Source organism: Sorex araneus, chromosome X (genome assembly GCF_027595985.1).
Source record: "Sorex araneus isolate mSorAra2 chromosome X, mSorAra2.pri, whole genome shotgun sequence".
In the NCBI taxonomy this organism is placed as follows: domain Eukaryota; kingdom Metazoa; phylum Chordata; class Mammalia; order Eulipotyphla; family Soricidae; genus Sorex; species Sorex araneus.
In genome coordinates this window covers 360,965,620-360,982,595 of record NC_073313.1, presented here as the reverse complement: position 1 = coordinate 360,982,595, position 16,976 = coordinate 360,965,620, and the positions used below count along the sequence as shown (strand labels likewise).

Below are 16,976 nucleotides of genomic sequence, written 5' to 3'. Positions count from 1 at the left end.
GCTTTTTGGGTCACACCCAGCGATGCTCAGGGGTTACTCCTGGCTTTGCACTCAGGAATTGCTCCTGGCGGTGCTTGGGGGACCATATGGGATGCCGGGGATCGAACCCGGGTCGGCCGCATGCAAGGCAAACGCCCTACCCACCGTGCTATAGCTCCGGCCCCTCCCCTCCCTTTAAAGAAAGTGATTTTGCCATTATGGGGGTTCCTTGAGGTGCTCAGGGGATCACGTGGTGTTGCGGGCCAATCCCAGGGCTTAGCACACTCGGACATGTAGGGACCACTGAGCTAGCCCTCCTCCGCACCCGCCGGCCCTCCACTGCTCAGGCCTCCGCCATCTGGCGAGCTACCACCTCAATTCCAGACGACCGAGTCAGCGAGGTTGAGGGGCCTGTTTTCAGCAGAAAGCCTGTCATGGGTAAATGCACCACGCCACCGGCTCAGTCCCACCAGCGCCTTGCAAAGTGGGGCCCCGTTACCCCGATTCTCCCAACCACCCCATGGGAAGTTTCTGCAGTGGCACAGACCCTGCTGGTCTCAAGGAGCCGAGTTCCAGCTGAGGGGGGTGGGAGGGCACCCCCCGGGACCCTCTTATCCCGCCTTCCTGGGACACCAAGTCGAGTCTCATTGGCTCTCTGAGTGTGCCATGCAGAGCTGGGCGCGGAGGGGCATGAGAAGGAGCATGGCCAGGGGTGAAGCGTGACCCGGGTCACTCAGCACACTGGCGACAGCCGGGGCGAAGAGGGGCCCCGGGACAGGCAGGTCTCCGCGCTGGACGCAGGGGCTACTCACCCTGTTGGCGATGGTGATGACGCGGTGAGTGGCCTCAGCTTCTAGCTGGCAGAAACAAGACGGGGGACTGTCAGCCCCCTCCCCGCCAGCACGCCCCTCTCTGCCTGATGCCCCCCTTGGGGAACCCGAGCTGAGGGCCCAGGGACATCTGCCCATGGGCGCCTGGGCCCGCCCCCCCTGCTTCCCCACGGACCCCTCCGCCCCCGTGCTAGGAGCACCAAGGCCAACCCGGAAGCAAGCCCAAATGGGGGGTGGGGGTGGAGGACCTCAGCACGACCGACATTTGGGGGCGACTCTGGGTCCGGAGCGGTCTGGGCATGGTTAGATCTTCGCCTCTTGCCTCTCGCCTACTGGACGCCAGCGGTTACCCCCCCAGCTGGGACAGTCCTCAAGCCGGCCATCCTCACCGAATGCCTCGCAGTAGGATTTCTTGGGGTCACCCGTCCCCTCCCACAATACCCGAGCCAGCCTGCACTCCCCCTTCCCCCTGCTCCTGTCTCCCGAGGCTCTGAGTGTAGGAAGACGTGTCCCTCACAGGGGTGGGAGGCGAGGGGTGTCGGGCACGGTGGTCCCAGAGCAACATCCTTCGGGGACAGGCTGGACACCAAGCCAGGGCGGGCACTGAGACTCCTTTCCCCTGGGCAGGCTTAATGTTTCCTCTGGGCAGGGGACCCCTCCCATCCCGCTAAAACACGGAGCCACTGGCTCTGGGAGTCCTTCCTGCACCCCAGGGCCCTTGCTGTTCTCTCAGATTCGGGCGGAGGCAAACCCTGGGGTGCTAGCATTGTCTCCCCCAAATTCCTTCCCAGGGAAGCGCACGGCTCAGTGGGCTCCATCCGGCAGGCGGGTGGGGGGGGTGCTTCCGGGTGGAAAGTGCAGCCCGGGGATGGGGGGACCTGGTGACACGGGCAGACGCCACGGCAGCTCCCTTACCTCCTCGGGGCGGCTGATCTCGATTCCCTCCGGGCCTGTGATTCCCAGGTCGAGCGCCTCCTTGGCACCCTGAGCCACAGCAAGAGAAAGGAACTTGAGAGAGTCGCAACAGGGCGGGGGGGAGGGGAGCATGGGCCCCCGGAGCAGGGCAATGGGCTCCACACAGCCCGCCCACACCTGCAGCCGAGCAGCTCAGCTCTCCTGACTTCGAGGAGCACAGTCAGGCTGGGCATGCAGTCTGCAGGGAGGGGCCAGCCCCCAGCCCAGCCCCACACGGTTCCCCAGGCACGGCCAGGCGTGAAGCCCAGCATGGAGCTGGGGGCAGCTCCCGGGGCGGCCCTCAGGAAACACAGGATACAGTTCCGTCACTGGGCCACGGGGAGCAGCCCACGGCCTGCAGGCTGCACTCCGCCCTGTCCCTTGGGCTGTCCTGCCCAGCTGGAAATCTAGCCGAGTCTCAAGCTGCCGGTGACACCTGCTCCCCTTAATCTCCTGTTTGAGACCACAGGGGCCCACAGGGGCTGGTTTTCCTTGGCAGGTGCAGGGAAGTGAAAGTTGATTCTTAGTTATCTTTACTTACTCTGAAGATCAAGTTTCACACATCCACGTATGAACACGACACCACACACACACACACACACACACACACACACACACACACACACACGGGCCAGGGAGTGCTTGGGAGTGCTTGGAGCCACACTGGCCACTGCTGAGGGGTCACTCCTGCTGGTGCTGGGGGTCGGCGGTGTGCAAGACAAGCTCCCCTGCTCTACCTCGCCAGCCCTCGTGGCCGTATTCTTAGCCCTGCTCCCGACTCTGACGCTCTGATGGAATGTACATGTGTGTCCTCAGAGGGACGGCATCACCCCAGGCCGAGGGACCTTCCTGGGTCTCAGGGCAGAGGCAGGTTTTCACAGACAGGAAGATCTCAACTCCGACTGCTGACAGTTCACACTTCCTTACAGGTGTGTCTGGTGTGACCCTCAATGACGGGAGTGTGTGTGCATGCATGCATGCGTGCATGCGTGTGTGTGTGTGTGTTGTGTGTGTGTGTGTTGGGGGGTATCAGGCACTTCCCCCCAGGCCTCCGTCTCCCAGCACCCCGCCCCCGTCCTCCACTGCCTTGCCTCGGCCACCAGCTCCCCGTTCTCCGCATGCACCCGGGCGATGGCCCCAATGTCCTTGCAGGCGTGCAGCACTTGGTACAGCTCACTGTCCCGCAGCATGTACAGGTCCTTGTAGGTCATGAACATCTGGAACGAGTTAACGCCCTTCTCCCTCACCAGCGTCTCCATTTCGGCTTTCACCTGGGGAGCGAAACGCAGAGGCAGTGCCCCGTGAGCGGAAGGAGGCCAAGGAGCAGGGGTCAGCCCAGGGTACTGGTCACCGAGCGGTCACACGAGGACCTGGGTGCAGAGCTGGCCGGTGCCCACGGAGGACCCAGCGAGGCCTGCTCTGCCACCAGGGAGCGGGTCTGCATCACACCCCTGAGAGTGACTCGGACGCCCGTGGCCTGTCTGCCCCCATCTCTCACCCTCACGGAAGCTGAGCCACAGGGAGGACCCCTGGGGCCGAAGCTCCAGAGACCCCGGGGAAAGTCGCCTTTTGGAGTAAAGTTGACGTGAACAAGGCCACGTGGACGGGCGGAGCTGCTCCGCCCTTACTCCTATCAGGGGGACAAATAAATGCCAGCGGCTCTGGTCTGGCGACAGGCAAGTTCACGGAGGTGCACGCACAGGGGTGCCCGCTGCGGGGACAGCCACGACTGTGATGCCGAAGACCTCGCAGGCCAAGTGAACGCACCCCCCACCCCTTCCGGCAGGAGGAGCCTCGGGGAAAGCGTGTGTGTATAAATATGAGCCGGAGAGGCCACAGCAATGGGACAGCAGGGAGGGCACTTGCCTTGCACGTGGCTGGCCCGGGTTCCATCCCTGGCACCCCATAAGCCCCTCCAAGCCTTGCCAGGAATAATTCCTGAGTGCAGAGCCAGAAGTAAGCTCTGAGTGCCACCGGGTGTGGCCCCAAACCAAATATATATATATATATATACATATTAAGTATATATATATATATATACTTAAAAAAAGGAAGAAAAAAATAACGTGAAATCCCAGGGCGCCCTCAGCTCTGGGGCCTCAGAGCTGTGGAGGGGCTGCACATCGGGGTGTGTGTGCGCATCCTCTCTGGGGACACGAAAGGAGCAGGGCCACCCCCAGGCTCACGGTCGCTGCGTGCCACCCCTTTGGTCCGGCACCAGTGGAGGAATCCTTCATGGGTGAGGCTGGGGCGCACCCAGGCCGGAAGTGACGGGAGAGGGATGGCGAGCCCCGAGCATAGATGCCCAGTGGGGCCCACGTGGAAGCGCGAGGACAGTGTGAGGGTTCTGGGGTCCCCAAGTCCTGGTTCCGTGAGCCCCACACAGATGGGGAAAGAGCAGAGGGGTGACGCCACACAGCTCTGGAAACAACGCCCGGCCCAGGGGCCTCTCTGTGGCGCAGTGGGGGACAAGAGGGGGACGTCACAGCCCGCGGCCAGGCTGGGACCCATTCTCGTCTATCTGGGGTCCTTTGTGGGACGCTGTCCCTCTATAGCAACCCCCAAACTTCGTTGAGAAATCCTACGTGCTTGTCCCTTGGGCACCCGGGCCCGCTGGACCTCACTCCGGCTTCCGGGGCCGGCAGGGGGCTCACCAGGCAAGAGACTGGGTTTGATTCCCGTCGGCCCCTCCGGACAATAAATCCAAATAAAAGGGGCGCTGGGCATTCTCCTGTGACCCCTCCCCACACACTTACCTTGGGTGCCCACCAGGTGATCCCCACGTGGAGGGCGTAGTCACAGCAGACCTTGGGGTCGGCCAGCGCCCGGCACTTCTCGTAGGCGTCCACGGGCGAGGCCTCCTTGTCGGGCAGGACCAGGCCCATGATCATGGTGGTGCCGCCCACCAGCGCCGCCTGCACAGACGGGAAAGCGTCAGTCCCTCCTCTTCCACAGCCAAGCACACATGGGGGCCCCAAGGTCTGGGGGGGGGGGCTGCAAGGGAGCTGTTGAGAAGCACTGGAGCCGGCAGCCTCCTTTATCCCCGAGAACCCCATGCACAGACATGTCACCCCAAGCCACCTAGATGCCAGGTTCCTGCAGATGACTGCAGGCGGAAGCCGCTGTGTGATACAGTGTAACCGGAAGTAGGATGGTAGGATGTGGTGTGATACAGTGTAACCAGAAGCAGGATGTAGTGTGATACAGTAAAACACAGTATAATGGAGGGCCTGGTGTCCTGATACTGTAGCAAATGTCAATCTGGTACATTGCCTTGCTACCCTGGCAGGCATCAGGCAGCTCTACTCAAAATGTCCCAGTGTGGCTTCCCTGGAACTCTTGTCTCTGGTCCTCCAAGGGCCTGGATTTCATGTCACTCATTCCCTTTGTTCGAGACCGAGCACTTTCGGATCCTGAAGTTATCCTGGGCACAAACCTCATAAGATGCCACTTCAGAAGAAAGCACGAAGGCACTTGCCTGTGAGAAAGGGCCCTGAGCTGGACCCCCGGCACTGTACACGGTCAGCTACCCCCACCCCCGCCCGCCCAACAGTTAGGAGAGATTGCAGACCACCGCCAAGTGTGGCCCTAAAATAAACAACAGCAACAAAAAGTCTCCTGGGTGGTCACATTCCTGGGGACGGCCGCTAAATGGGTATAAAGACCCCCGCCCCATCTCTTATTCCCTCTTCCCCAACTCACAATGAACAAAGGCTATGCCAGGCAAGGGCACTGTTCCCCAGCAAATACGTCCCGACAACAGAGTCTCATTTGTTATGAAAAGCCTCTGGTAGGCTGTGACAGATCGGGACAGACTCCACCACTCAACAGAGCCTCCTGCTGAGGAGACGCGGACTGGCCCCAGCCCCTGCCTGGCCCCCTGTGGGTGGGTGGGGCCTGGCCAGCTGGTTTCACCCCTCAGGTCCTTCCCCCCAAGGCTGGAAGCTGCACAAGTCAAGTGGAACGTCCTTTGAGGGAGGGACTCGGTGGAGAGTTTCCCTGGTGTGTGCTTGACCAGGCATTTCGGGGGATTATTCCTGAGTGTGCAACGGTCCGTGGAATTATGCTGACGTTCTCACGATTTAAACCCTTGATCACCAAGTAGCGATACTGCAGGGGAACAAGGGGCTGTCAGGAGACAATTAGCTCCACATCCAAACAGCCATTAAAACAGGAACTTCCACGTCCCCCGAGGACCCTGGCTGGACCAGGAGATCCCACTCCCGCTCTGTCGTCAGGGGGAAGCAGAGGTCCGGCTTCCTGCTAGGCTTTGAGCCGCCAGCAGAGGGCGGGCGTGCAGCACATTTACAGGGACTGTGCAGGGGTGCGGGGAGCAAGGGAGGGGAGCGCCACAGATTGCAGCTTTACTCGCTGGCTTCTATTTCGGATTTTGCTGGGTTGTGCCAGGCTGATTCATCCACATAGCAGGTGGTTGTACTCCTGTTTTGTCCTGAAAGCATTTCTTGCTTTCACACGTGACCATGATGGTGTCTGATATATTACAATTTTACACACTTTTATATTTCCATCTGTCCATCCACCCATCTACCCATCTTTCTAGTCACCATTCAATGATCCATTCTTCCACTCACCATCCATCTTCCATGCACAACACATTCTTTTTTTAGCGAGGGGTCACACCCAGTGAATGCTCAGGGGTTACTCCTAGCTCTGCACTTAGGAATTACTCCTGGTGGTGCGTGGGGGACCACATGGGATGCCGGGGTTAAGACCCAGGTCGATGTGTGCAAGGCGAGCGCCCTCCCCGCTTACTATCACTCTGGCCCCCAGGAATAACTCCTGAGCACAAGCCAGGATTAAATCTCCCAAGTCCCCGCATGAGAGAGACACATGCTCTGTGCCACAGATAGGGGTGCTGGCCCGAGTTCATGTACCCGCTCCCACTCATGGCCCCCAGGAGGAATCATGAGCACGCATGCGCGCGTGCACACACACGCACACATGCACATGCACACACACACACACACACACACACACATTTCCTCCTGGTCCCCAAAGAGACAGCTTCTGGCTTGCTTAGGACCTGGAAATACTCAGTCATTTCTCAGAGTCCTGGAGCCCCAGAGAGGTCACCCTGGGTCACCCTGGGGCAGTGAGCTGTGGGCAGGCATAGGCCTAGGAAGAAGAAACCCTAGGGTGGTGGTCCCTGCTGTCCGGAAGAGAGTTCTAGAATGAGGAGGGAGCATGCAGCTAGGTCAGACCCTCCCCGTCTTCATGGGAATGTGACAGCATGATGTGACAGACCTTCTCAGTCCCGTAGCACACAAAGCAGAGGGAGCAATCTGCAGAGAGGACCCCAGGCGGGCCGCAGGCAGTCACCAGGGTCTGGGTGTGGAAAGGGGCGGGGAAGGCGGGGGTGCCTGTAAGCCGCTGCGCCCACACCACAGACCCAGGGACGCTTTGGCCGCTAAGTCAACTCGGAGGAAGCGGCTCGGGGAGAAAGCAGGATCCAGTGAGAAGCCTGTTGAAACACAAACGCCCACACAGGGAAGACGGGAGGAAAAGCTACCACCACATCAGCCTGCCTGTGGGGTGAGTCTGAGTACTTTACTTTTTCCTAATTTCTCTATTACTATTAAATCAACATGTAAAAGAAGCCTGCAGGAAGTAAAAATTCTCTTATTTATTTTTTTAAAAACATTTTTTTTAGGTGCTCAGGGATCACTCCTGGTGGAGCTCAAGGAAACCACATGGGGTGCCGGGAATTGAACCCAGGTCAAACGCATGCAAAGCAGACACGTTACCCACTGTACTATCTCTCCGGCCCCCGAGAGCTCTTTTAAATTTATGAAGCCATGCTTGTGTGTTTCAAATATTTTCCTGTAGTGTGACAAACTATTTTAACCACACAGAAGGTAACTCAACACAAACCTAGAAAGCGCTCCGCTTCAGTTCGGCAGGGCTGGCACTTGGGCTGTCTTCCCCTTGGACGCTTTTGCGTTCAGCGTGAAATGAACGGGGCTGGAGGGAGCTCAAACGTGCTCCGCGTGCTGGAGGCCTGGTTTTGATCCCCGGCCGCAACCCCATAGCACCAAGCAGGGAGTAGCCCCTGAGCACCACTGGGTGTGGTCCCCAAACCAAGAGAAAAAAAAAACAACAAAACACTCGAATGGTATCCTACCGCCCTTGCTACGCCTCCCAGAGCTGGTGGGTGAGCAGACTGTTCGCTACTCTCCCAAGCCGTGGTGATTTTACACATAACTGGGCACCCAGGGAAGCCGCCCTCCACTATGCAGTAGAATTCTTCCTCTGTGTGTGTGTGTGTGTGTGTGTGTGTGTGTGTGTGTGTGTTGTTTTGGGTGGAGGCGTTCTCTCAGTGATTCTCACCAATAGGGCCGGAGATTCAAGGCATGGGTCCAATGACGCAGTGTTGCTTGGGTCCCGAGGTGCCAGGAAGAGTTCCTGGGCCACCCTCGCAGAGCGGGGGCACCGTATGGTGCCAGGGATGGACCCCAGTGGGCCACCTGCGAGGCACTGGCATTCACTTGGGAGGGAGGGATGTTCTTTGGTTCTGATTTGGGGCCATTCCCAGCTGTGCTCAGGGATCACTCCTGGCAGATGTGAGGCCGGGCACTGGGCCAGCCATGCCGCGTGCACGCCCAGTGCCCCCCTTGGACTATGGCTCTGGGCCTGGGCCTTCCTTTCTCCTGGGGCCGACGGGCACCCCGTTCACACTGCTGACACAGGCCCGAGGGCTGCTGGTCTGTTCGCGACGCACAGCTGCGGCACACGCCCGGCCGGAGAGGAGCAGGGTTTCATTACTTCCCAGGACGGCTGCCGCCCTGCTGTGGACACTGAAGACGCACTGTGGGTCCATCTGGATCCGCCGGCACGCTGGACATCCCAGGAATGTCCCCTCCGAAGAAGAAAACCCAACCCACTTCGTGGGAATCCATGAGTCGGGGACTTCCCGGCGTGTGCTTGCCCACGACTCATTCTGGAACGCAGCCTCAATTGACTGTAAACATCCCCTTGGGTCTTAGCAGCTCCCGGACCATGGTGGGCACACCGGGGTGTGACCCCGATTGGGAAAACAGCCAGGACTCATTTGCTGCTGCGGCAGGGCTGGAGAGACCAACGCCTGGGTGGGCTCTGGCTTCCGTGCGATGAAGGTGGGGAGACGCCCCTTCACCGCCCCACTGCCGAGAGCGGGGTCTCTCCTGCCTGCCAAGGCTTCGACGGACACCCCCCCCAACACACAGACCTACAGGGCAAGGAGTGAGCCCCCAGCCATGCTGCACAAAGGCCTGGGGCCAGAGCTCATGCCTGGGGCTTCCCAAGGGGGAGACCTGGTCCTCGGGGTACACAGGGGGGGAGCGGGGGGCTGCAGAAAACTGGAGTCTGCGACGAGCTTCAGGTCCAGAGGAAGGACAACTCAGTGCTTAAGGCGGGAGCAACCCCACAGCGAGAAAGAGCTCAGGGTCCGACGTGCTCTGAAGACTACCCAGAGCTCCGTGTGCGGCCCGGGTGGTAGGAGAATCCCACCTGCCCCCGGGGGCCGCCGAGGCCCTTCCTTCTCCGCCTGCACGGAAACACTCGCACCCTCAGGCTCGAGAGAGGCTCCGCAACAGAGAAACCCCCGGCGCCTTCCGGATCCTTCTGGGACCTGCTGCCGACTTGTGGGTCCTCGGAATGGCCCACTACGGGGACTCCCAACGAGAGTGAGCACTGCGCCCCGCGTGACAAGCGGGGTGCTTGGAGCAGGCCTGCAGCCAGGACGTCGTTTCCTCGGGGGACACAACCTCCAGCCCACCGGGCCAGGGTCTGCATGGGGGACACATCCCACCCCCAACCTGGCCAGGGTCTGGGCTGTCGGGCTGGTGCCCCACACGGGGAGGGGCTCCTGCTGGCACCTGGCCACTCGGAGCACCTTAAGGAGGAGCCGCACAGACTGGCCCTGTGGGGGCTGAGCACTTCCCCGGCTCACCACCCTGGGTTTCGCTGTCAGCTGCCGGCTGGGCGCTGACTGGCTCCTGCACGCTGACCACTGCCCCAGCGGCCAGTCTGGTCCACACAGCTCTCAGGGAGTGTGCACACGCAGGCATGTGTGTGCATGTGTATGAGCAGCGTGTGTAAGCATGTGCATTAGTGTGCATAAGTAACTGTGTGTGCATATGTGTGTATGCTTGTGTGCACATGCGTGTGTGAGTGTGTGTGAACACGTGTGCTGGGAATTGAAGTCAGGGCCTCACATATGCGAGGCACGGGCTCTACCACAGAGCGATATCCCACCCTCACCAAGTCATTTTAAAAAAAGATTTCAGGACCTCCTAAGTGACGCTCAGGAGACTCGGGGACCCCTCCTGGAGGCTCTTGGCTAATCAGGTTGCAAGGATGCAGAGTACTCGGTGCTACTTGGACCCCGTGGTGCCAGCATATCATCCCAGCCACCCTGGCAGTGCTTGGGGGTGTTCCAGGGTCACACGTGGTGACACATGGGGGACATGTGATACTACAACTGAACCCAGTTTGGGAGCCAGTGAGGTCATGGCTGAATCCCTGGGCTGTCTTTCTAAAGACTCAGGTTTTGGGGCCATATCCAGCAGTGCTCAGGGTTTGCTCCTGTCTCTGTGCTCAGGGATCACCGCTGGTGTGGCTCAGGGGACCCTATGTGGTGCCTGGAATTGCAAAGCAAGTGCCCCCTCCGCTGTACTGTCACTCCAGCCCACGCCCCCCTGCCTCCCTTCCTTCACTGGGCCACACCTGGTGGTGCTCAGGGATCCCTCCTGGTGGGGCCAGGGGGTGGTGTGTGGTGCCAGGGACTGAGATGGGGCTGGCCGTGGGCACGGTGTACATCTTAGCCCTGTGCCACCTCTGGCTCCCCAGGCCTTTCTGGCCCGTAGCTTCTAGCCCGCTGCGCATCCACGGCTGCTTGGTTCTTTCCACGCTGTGCACTTTTCCTCGCCTGCAGGCATAAATGACCCGCTACTCTCCACTCCCTCCCCTGGGCCCAGAGCCTCTCCCAAGTCACTCAAGCCTCGGCCCACCTCCTCTCCTCGGGGCTCGTGCTGAAGGGGGCACCACTTTCTCTGACACCCCCCCACCCGGTCTGCTCTGGACATTCCAGAGAACACGCACAACCCTCCCACCAGGCCCTTTCCCCATACCTCAGCTCCTGCCGAGAAAAGGCTCGCTGATGCTCTAGAGACAAAACACCGAACCGGACCACGGGCAGAGACTAGGCTGACATCCTACCCAGGCAGCGACCTCGGCTGACACCCCAACCCAGCCGCCAACTTATTTATGAGACTTCAAGCACCGTATTGAGATGCAGTTTACTTATTTGGCGGATACACCCAGTGGTGATAGAGGGGGACCGTGTGGTGTTGGGGATCAAACCGCAGTCTCACTGCAGTCTCCAGCACGGAAAGCACGTGCTCTAGGCCGCTGAACCCTCTCTCCAGCCTTGCACGTGACCGATCTGGGATCGATCCCCGGCATCCCATAGGGTCCCCCCAAGCACCGACTGCGAGGAGTGATTCCCGAGTTCAGAGCCAGGAGTAACCCCTGAGCATCACCAGTATGACCCGTAAAGGAGAGAGAGAGAGAGAGAGAGAGAGAGAGAGAGAGAGAGAGAGAGAGAGAGAGAGAGAGAGAGAGAGAATGAATAGTATCTGGCAGGACTTAGAGCCACGCTTCTCATTTTACAGAAAACAGGACCAGGGGGATCCCGGCCAGCTGGGGTGAAGGGCCTCGGACTCTGAGGCAGACCCGGTGCCCCTTCTGCAGCTCAGGACGGCCTGGCCGGGAGCCCGCGTGAGGGCGGGTCTTGCTGCGGGACCGGGCACGGACTCTCAGGGCTAAGCCGTGCCACGGCTCCGAGGGGGAGGGGGCTCCAGAGGCACAGCCCCCGGGCACGCAGCATCCGACTTAAATTCATTGTTTGGTACAAAGCCCCAAAGCCAAGCTGCCAGCTCCACACGCAGTTGCCATGGAGACAGGGAAGGATCCTCTGAGGGTGCTGGGTGGCAGAGAGGTGGCAGCCGGCTCCCGGGAAGGCCCGGGAAAAGGGGACGCACAGAGGGGCCCTTTGTCCTCCTCCCCCAGCCCCTTCTAACCCCAAGACGGGAAGCAGACAGGCCGCGCCCGACCAACTGTATCAAAGGCCAGACACCCGCCCTGCCTGACGGGGCGCTTAGGCCATGGGACCCTTCCTCTCCTCCGGGACTCCTCCTCTCCTCCGGGACCCCTCCTCTCCTCCGGGACCCCTCCTCTCCTCCGGGACCCCTCCTCTCCTCGGGGCCGATGGCAAAGAAAGGAAGTACTAGAGCTTCCGACTCCTTTGGAAACCGGTTCTGCAGTTCTGCAAAGTGGACCAGACGCAGTGTAGACCCCTCCCAGGCTTCACGCAGGAGAAAGGCAGCGCAGGCCCACGCAAACATAAGCTCGCAGACGTCCCGGCACCCTCCCCTGCAACAGCCCTGATGCGGCAGGGAGTGGGAGCGGAGAGATCAGCGCCCAGGGGGAAACACTATAAAAACACAAGGACGAGGAGAGGGGACAGCTCCCAGCCCGAGAGCAGGATCCCTGCTGTGTGGTTCCTCCGAGCACCTTCTAGAACAATCCCCAAGTGCAGAGCTGAAAGAAGGCCCTGGGTAGCGCCAGGTGTGGGCCAAACCCTCCCTCAGTGCCCCATATCCGCCCCCCCCCAAAAAAAAACCCTCAAGAAAATGCCAACGCATCTGCAGTGACAGGAAACAGACGAGCATTTAGCTGGGGTGAGGAAGAGACACTTTCGGAGGCAACTCCAACGTCCGTGGTGGAGGATCTGCCTGGCGGTGTGTGGTCAGGAGTTCGATCCCAGCTCTCCTCACGGGTAGGGGATGAGGTCCTGGCGGCACCACCAAGTGTCCCATCTCTGGGCACCACAATCAAGTGTGTGGGAGCCCCTCGTCATGGCAACAACCGAGGGACGGGGTGACGGTTTCTACTGTGATGGCTGCACAGTGCAAACCTGTGTCTGCAGGCCCCAAGGGCCCCGCGTTACAAACGCGCTGCTTCCTGTACGTGAACACAACCACAGGCAGGCTGCACCAGCAACAAAGACCAAAAGGTGTGTCGGGGGATATTGATTTAGAAAAGTGAAAGGTAGGCTTCTCAGCCATGGGCTTGCCGCATTCCTCAAGCATCCTTGCCAGGAGTAGCATTCACCAGCAGGCTGAGCCGCGCTGAGGAGCGAGCAGACGGAGACTGCTTCGGGACCTCACGCTAAGTCTTTACGGCCTCGCATCTAAGCCACTCACGGATCGGATCACCGAGCGCCACAGGCTGCGTGTCTGGACGGGGCCTCGAGCCTCGGGCACGAAGACAGGTGAGAGAGTTCCTTCACGTGCTCTTTTCTGGGGCTCCACTCGGGGTGCTCGGGGCCTACTCGGCTCTGTGCTCAGGGATCACTCCTGGAAGGGCTTGGGGGGGGGGCTGCTGGGTCAGCTGCTGCAAGGCAAGCGCCTTCACCCCTGCACTCTCTCCAGCCCTCCCCTCTTCGTTTTTCATCAAGGAGAAAGAGAAGGGGGTCCAGGGAGCCCCAGGTTCTGTCCCTGGCACCACGCGGTGCCCGGAGCACCAGCTGGAGCCACCCCCAAGCAGAGTCCCAGGCTTGGCTATAAAAAATCCCCAAACAAACAAGCAAAAAAAAAAAAGGGGGTTTGAAGAGGAATGTGGGGGCTGCAGTGGTGACCCAAGGGGTCAGGAGCCTGCTGGTCAGCCCTGAGATGGCCATGTGGCCACTGGTGCCACAGGGCTTGGGAGGAGGGAATTTCCACCGTGATTCTGGAAGCTTCCCATGCCTTTCTTCACCTGTCTCAGGAAATTACATATATGCAGTCTTTTTGTTTGTTCTGGGGTCACAGCCCTGGTGCTCGGGGCTGATTCCTGGCTCTGAGTTCAGGGATCGCTCCTGGTGAGGCTCCGGGGACCTTAGGAGGTGCCAGGGATGGAACCCGGGCCAGCTTTATCCCTGCATCCTCTCTCACCGCCCACACGTGCAGTCATTAAGGAAAGAGAAACACTGAAATAAACACTCAACCAGAGCAGACTATCCCTTCTTCCCTCCCCCGCCTTTTGCTTTGTTTTTGTTCTCTGAGTCACACCCAGCAATGCTCAGCCTTTACTCCTGGCTCAAATTCAGGAATCACCCCTGGCAGTGCTCAGGGGACCATATAGGATGCTGGGGACCGAACCTGGACCACCAGCATACAAGGAAAGTGCCCTCCCCACTGTCCTACTCCCTCACACCAATCTTGCCTGCCTTTTAAGCCAAGGAGGAAAAGTGTAAAAGCAGAACTTCCAGTTTTGTGGGGGAGGGCCACATCTGGTAGAGCCAGGGGTTATTCCTGGCTGGGTAGCTTGGTGGTCACTCCCGACAGTGCTTGGGGCTGTCTGAGAATCAGACCCAGATCTCCGGCCTGCAGCGCACGGGCCCTGGTCCTTTCCCCAAAGCGGAACCTCTCAGCGAGGCACGGAGGTTCTGTCGCATGGCATGGAGCATGCTCCTCTCTGTCGTTGCTCTGATGGTTTTACGACACAGACATCAATCGGCTGCGGGTGCGCTTTCCTCTAGCAACAGAGGAGTGGCGTGGTGACCGGAGCTGTCTCGCCAATCTGGATCTAAAATCCAAGACGCGCTCTCTGCTCTCACGCCTTTTGGATTGAACTGGATTGCCTGACAGCGCTCTGCTAGGCAAGGGAGGGAGCCAGCTTGAAGCAGGACGCTTTCCCACGGCTCCTGGGGCCCAGCCATGTCTGCCTTTAAGAGAGATAATAACCGAACCCTGTGATGTACCCGTCAGGTTGACAGGTGGGGGTGGAGTGGGGGGTGGGATGGGGAGGGAATCTGTGAGCACTGTGGAGGGAAGCTGACACGGGTGGTGGGACTGGTGTAGATCATGGCTCTGTAGTAAAAAGAGAGGAGAGAAAGAGAAAGAGAGAGAGAGAGAGAGAGAGAGAGAGAGAGAGAGAGAGAGAGAGAGAGAGAGAGAGAGAGTAACTAGCTAACGAGCATTCGTTTGAAAAAAATAACACCATCACCTCTTACAGGTGACATGGAATCCAGCTTTCCTACTTCTTGTTGACCGTGGGGATGAAAGGGGCAGGCCCTGATGAAGAGGGGAGAATGACAGAGAGGGGAGGGTGGCCCCCACGCCGGACCAGAGCCCCGGCAGCTGAAAGCCTTCACACTCCACAATCGCCGATGCTCAGTTCGAGCCTCACCTAGAAATTAACTCAGATATGCAGGTTTCGTGACTGAAACCTCCAGGCTTTCACAGAATCAGGATGGGCTCCCTCCCCCCATCTCCCTGTACTTCCAAAAGCCCCGGCAGTCACACACATGTCCCCAAATTGCCTCCCAGTTAAAAACTTACCTCCAACTGTATCACGCCATTTAAACTTTTTGGACTTCCTGGAGCATATGGCTGGAAACATGGCCACGAGACATCTTAAACTCTACAACACTGATAAACCACACCAGACTGGATGGGATGTAATGTAGAAGGCAACCAATCTCGATCAACAAAATATAAAACACACAAGGCTTAACCTGTAACAACCTCTTAGTAACAACATACAAAAGCTTAACGACTCTGTGGTAAGATACAACAATCTCCACTAACTTTCTTCTAAGGAAATGTCTTTTGATCATTCTGTTGCAAATAATTGATAACAAGAAATATAAAGTAAATTACTGAGGGCTTGCTTTGAGGGCGGGCTTAAGGGGTGGTTGGGAAAATTGGAGACAACGGTGGAGGAAATGTGCAATGGTGCCGGGATTGGTGTTGGAATACTGAATGCCTGTAACAAATCTGCATGAACAACTTTGTACGCCACAATGTTTATATAAAGTGCAAAGGAAAAATAAATTTTTTTAAAAAAAGTTAAAAACTGGGCAGGTGGGGCTGGAGCGATAGTACAGCGAGCAGGGCATCTACCTTGCATGAGGCCGACCCAGGTTCGATTCCCAGCATCCCATATGGTCCCCTGAGCACGAGCCAGAGTAACCCCTGAGCATTTCTGGGTGTGACCCAAAAAGAAAAGAAAACAAAACAAAACAAAAAACTGGGCAGGAGCGATAGCACAGAGGGTAGGGCGCTTGTCTTGCACATGGCCGACCCGGGTTTGATTCCCAGCATCTCATATGGTCCCCCAAGCACCACCAGGAGTAATTCCTGAGTGCAGAGCCAGGAGTAACCCCTGTGCATTGCTGGGTGTGACCCAAAAAGCAAAAAAAAGAAGAAAAAAATTTAAAAAACTAAAAAAAAAATAAGAAAAGAAGAAGGGAGAACAGCAAGGAGCAAAGGGAAGTCAGCAGGGTGAGATCTGGCCCTAGTGAAAGGGACTCATGAGGGTGACCTGGGCCCTGACAACTGGACCCCGGAGGAGAATCATCTCACAGCCTCTCTCCTGTTTCAACAGCCCACACTCTTGGAACATGATAAAGAAACACTCACACCCCACTACAACCCCCCCAAAAAGAAAGGGGACAGAACGGTTCTGTTAGGCAAGGGACACGGTGTCTGGACATTTCTCTCAGTGCTCGTGAGGCATCACACAGAGATTAGCCCAGTGGCTGACGCTGGCTGCGCCAACTCAGCTGTGGCACAGACGTTTACATGTGCCCCGTCAGCAGACCTACTATTTAAGTTTCGGGGGCTGGAGAGATAGCACAAGGGTTCAGGTGCTTGCCTTGCACGTGGCTGACCCTGGTTTAATCACGGCACTACAAAGGGTCCCCTAAGTACTGCCAAACGTGGCCCCAGGACTCCCTCAAAAACAAAACAACTGTCACTGTCACTCTGTTGCTCATTGATTTGCTCGAGCGGGCACCAGTAATATCTCCATTGTGAGACTTGTTGTTGTTACTGTTTTTGGCATATAGAATATGCCATGGGTAGCTTGCCAGGCTCTGCTGTGCGGGCGAGATACTCTCGGTAGCTTGCCGGGCTCTCCGACAGGGGCGGAGGAATCGAACCCGGGCCGGCCGAGTGCTAGGCAAATGCCCTAGCCGCTGTGCTATCGCTCCAGCCCAAAAACAAAACAAAACAAAACAAAACCAGAAGTCCTTTGCAAAAGGTCACCAAATGAACACACATGTACTATCACTATAACGTCTAATTTTCCAAGCAGGAAAGCGAGAGGCAGAGGGGTGAAACCTGCCCAAAGCTCGCAGGGTCACGGCTGAGGAGGCAGAGCCGTCCG

The 16,976-nt window shown here is 58.3% G+C and overlaps 1 protein-coding gene across 2 annotated transcripts in view; it reads right to left on the bottom strand.

Annotated features, from left to right (window-relative positions):
- The window catches only part of DPYSL5 (dihydropyrimidinase like 5), a 73,357-nt gene that overhangs the window by 14,235 nt on the left and 42,146 nt on the right, over nucleotides 1-16,976 (bottom strand). For both annotated transcript variants that reach the window (XM_055122643.1, XM_055122644.1), the window contains exons 3-6: nucleotides 4,520-4,678; nucleotides 2,855-3,034; nucleotides 1,725-1,793; nucleotides 792-836 (exon numbers count right to left, since the gene is read on the bottom strand). In XM_055122643.1, the coding sequence (XP_054978618.1) occupies nucleotides 792-836; nucleotides 1,725-1,793; nucleotides 2,855-3,034; nucleotides 4,520-4,678 (453 nt within the window). The remainder of the gene's footprint in view (nucleotides 1-791; nucleotides 837-1,724; nucleotides 1,794-2,854; nucleotides 3,035-4,519; nucleotides 4,679-16,976) is intronic.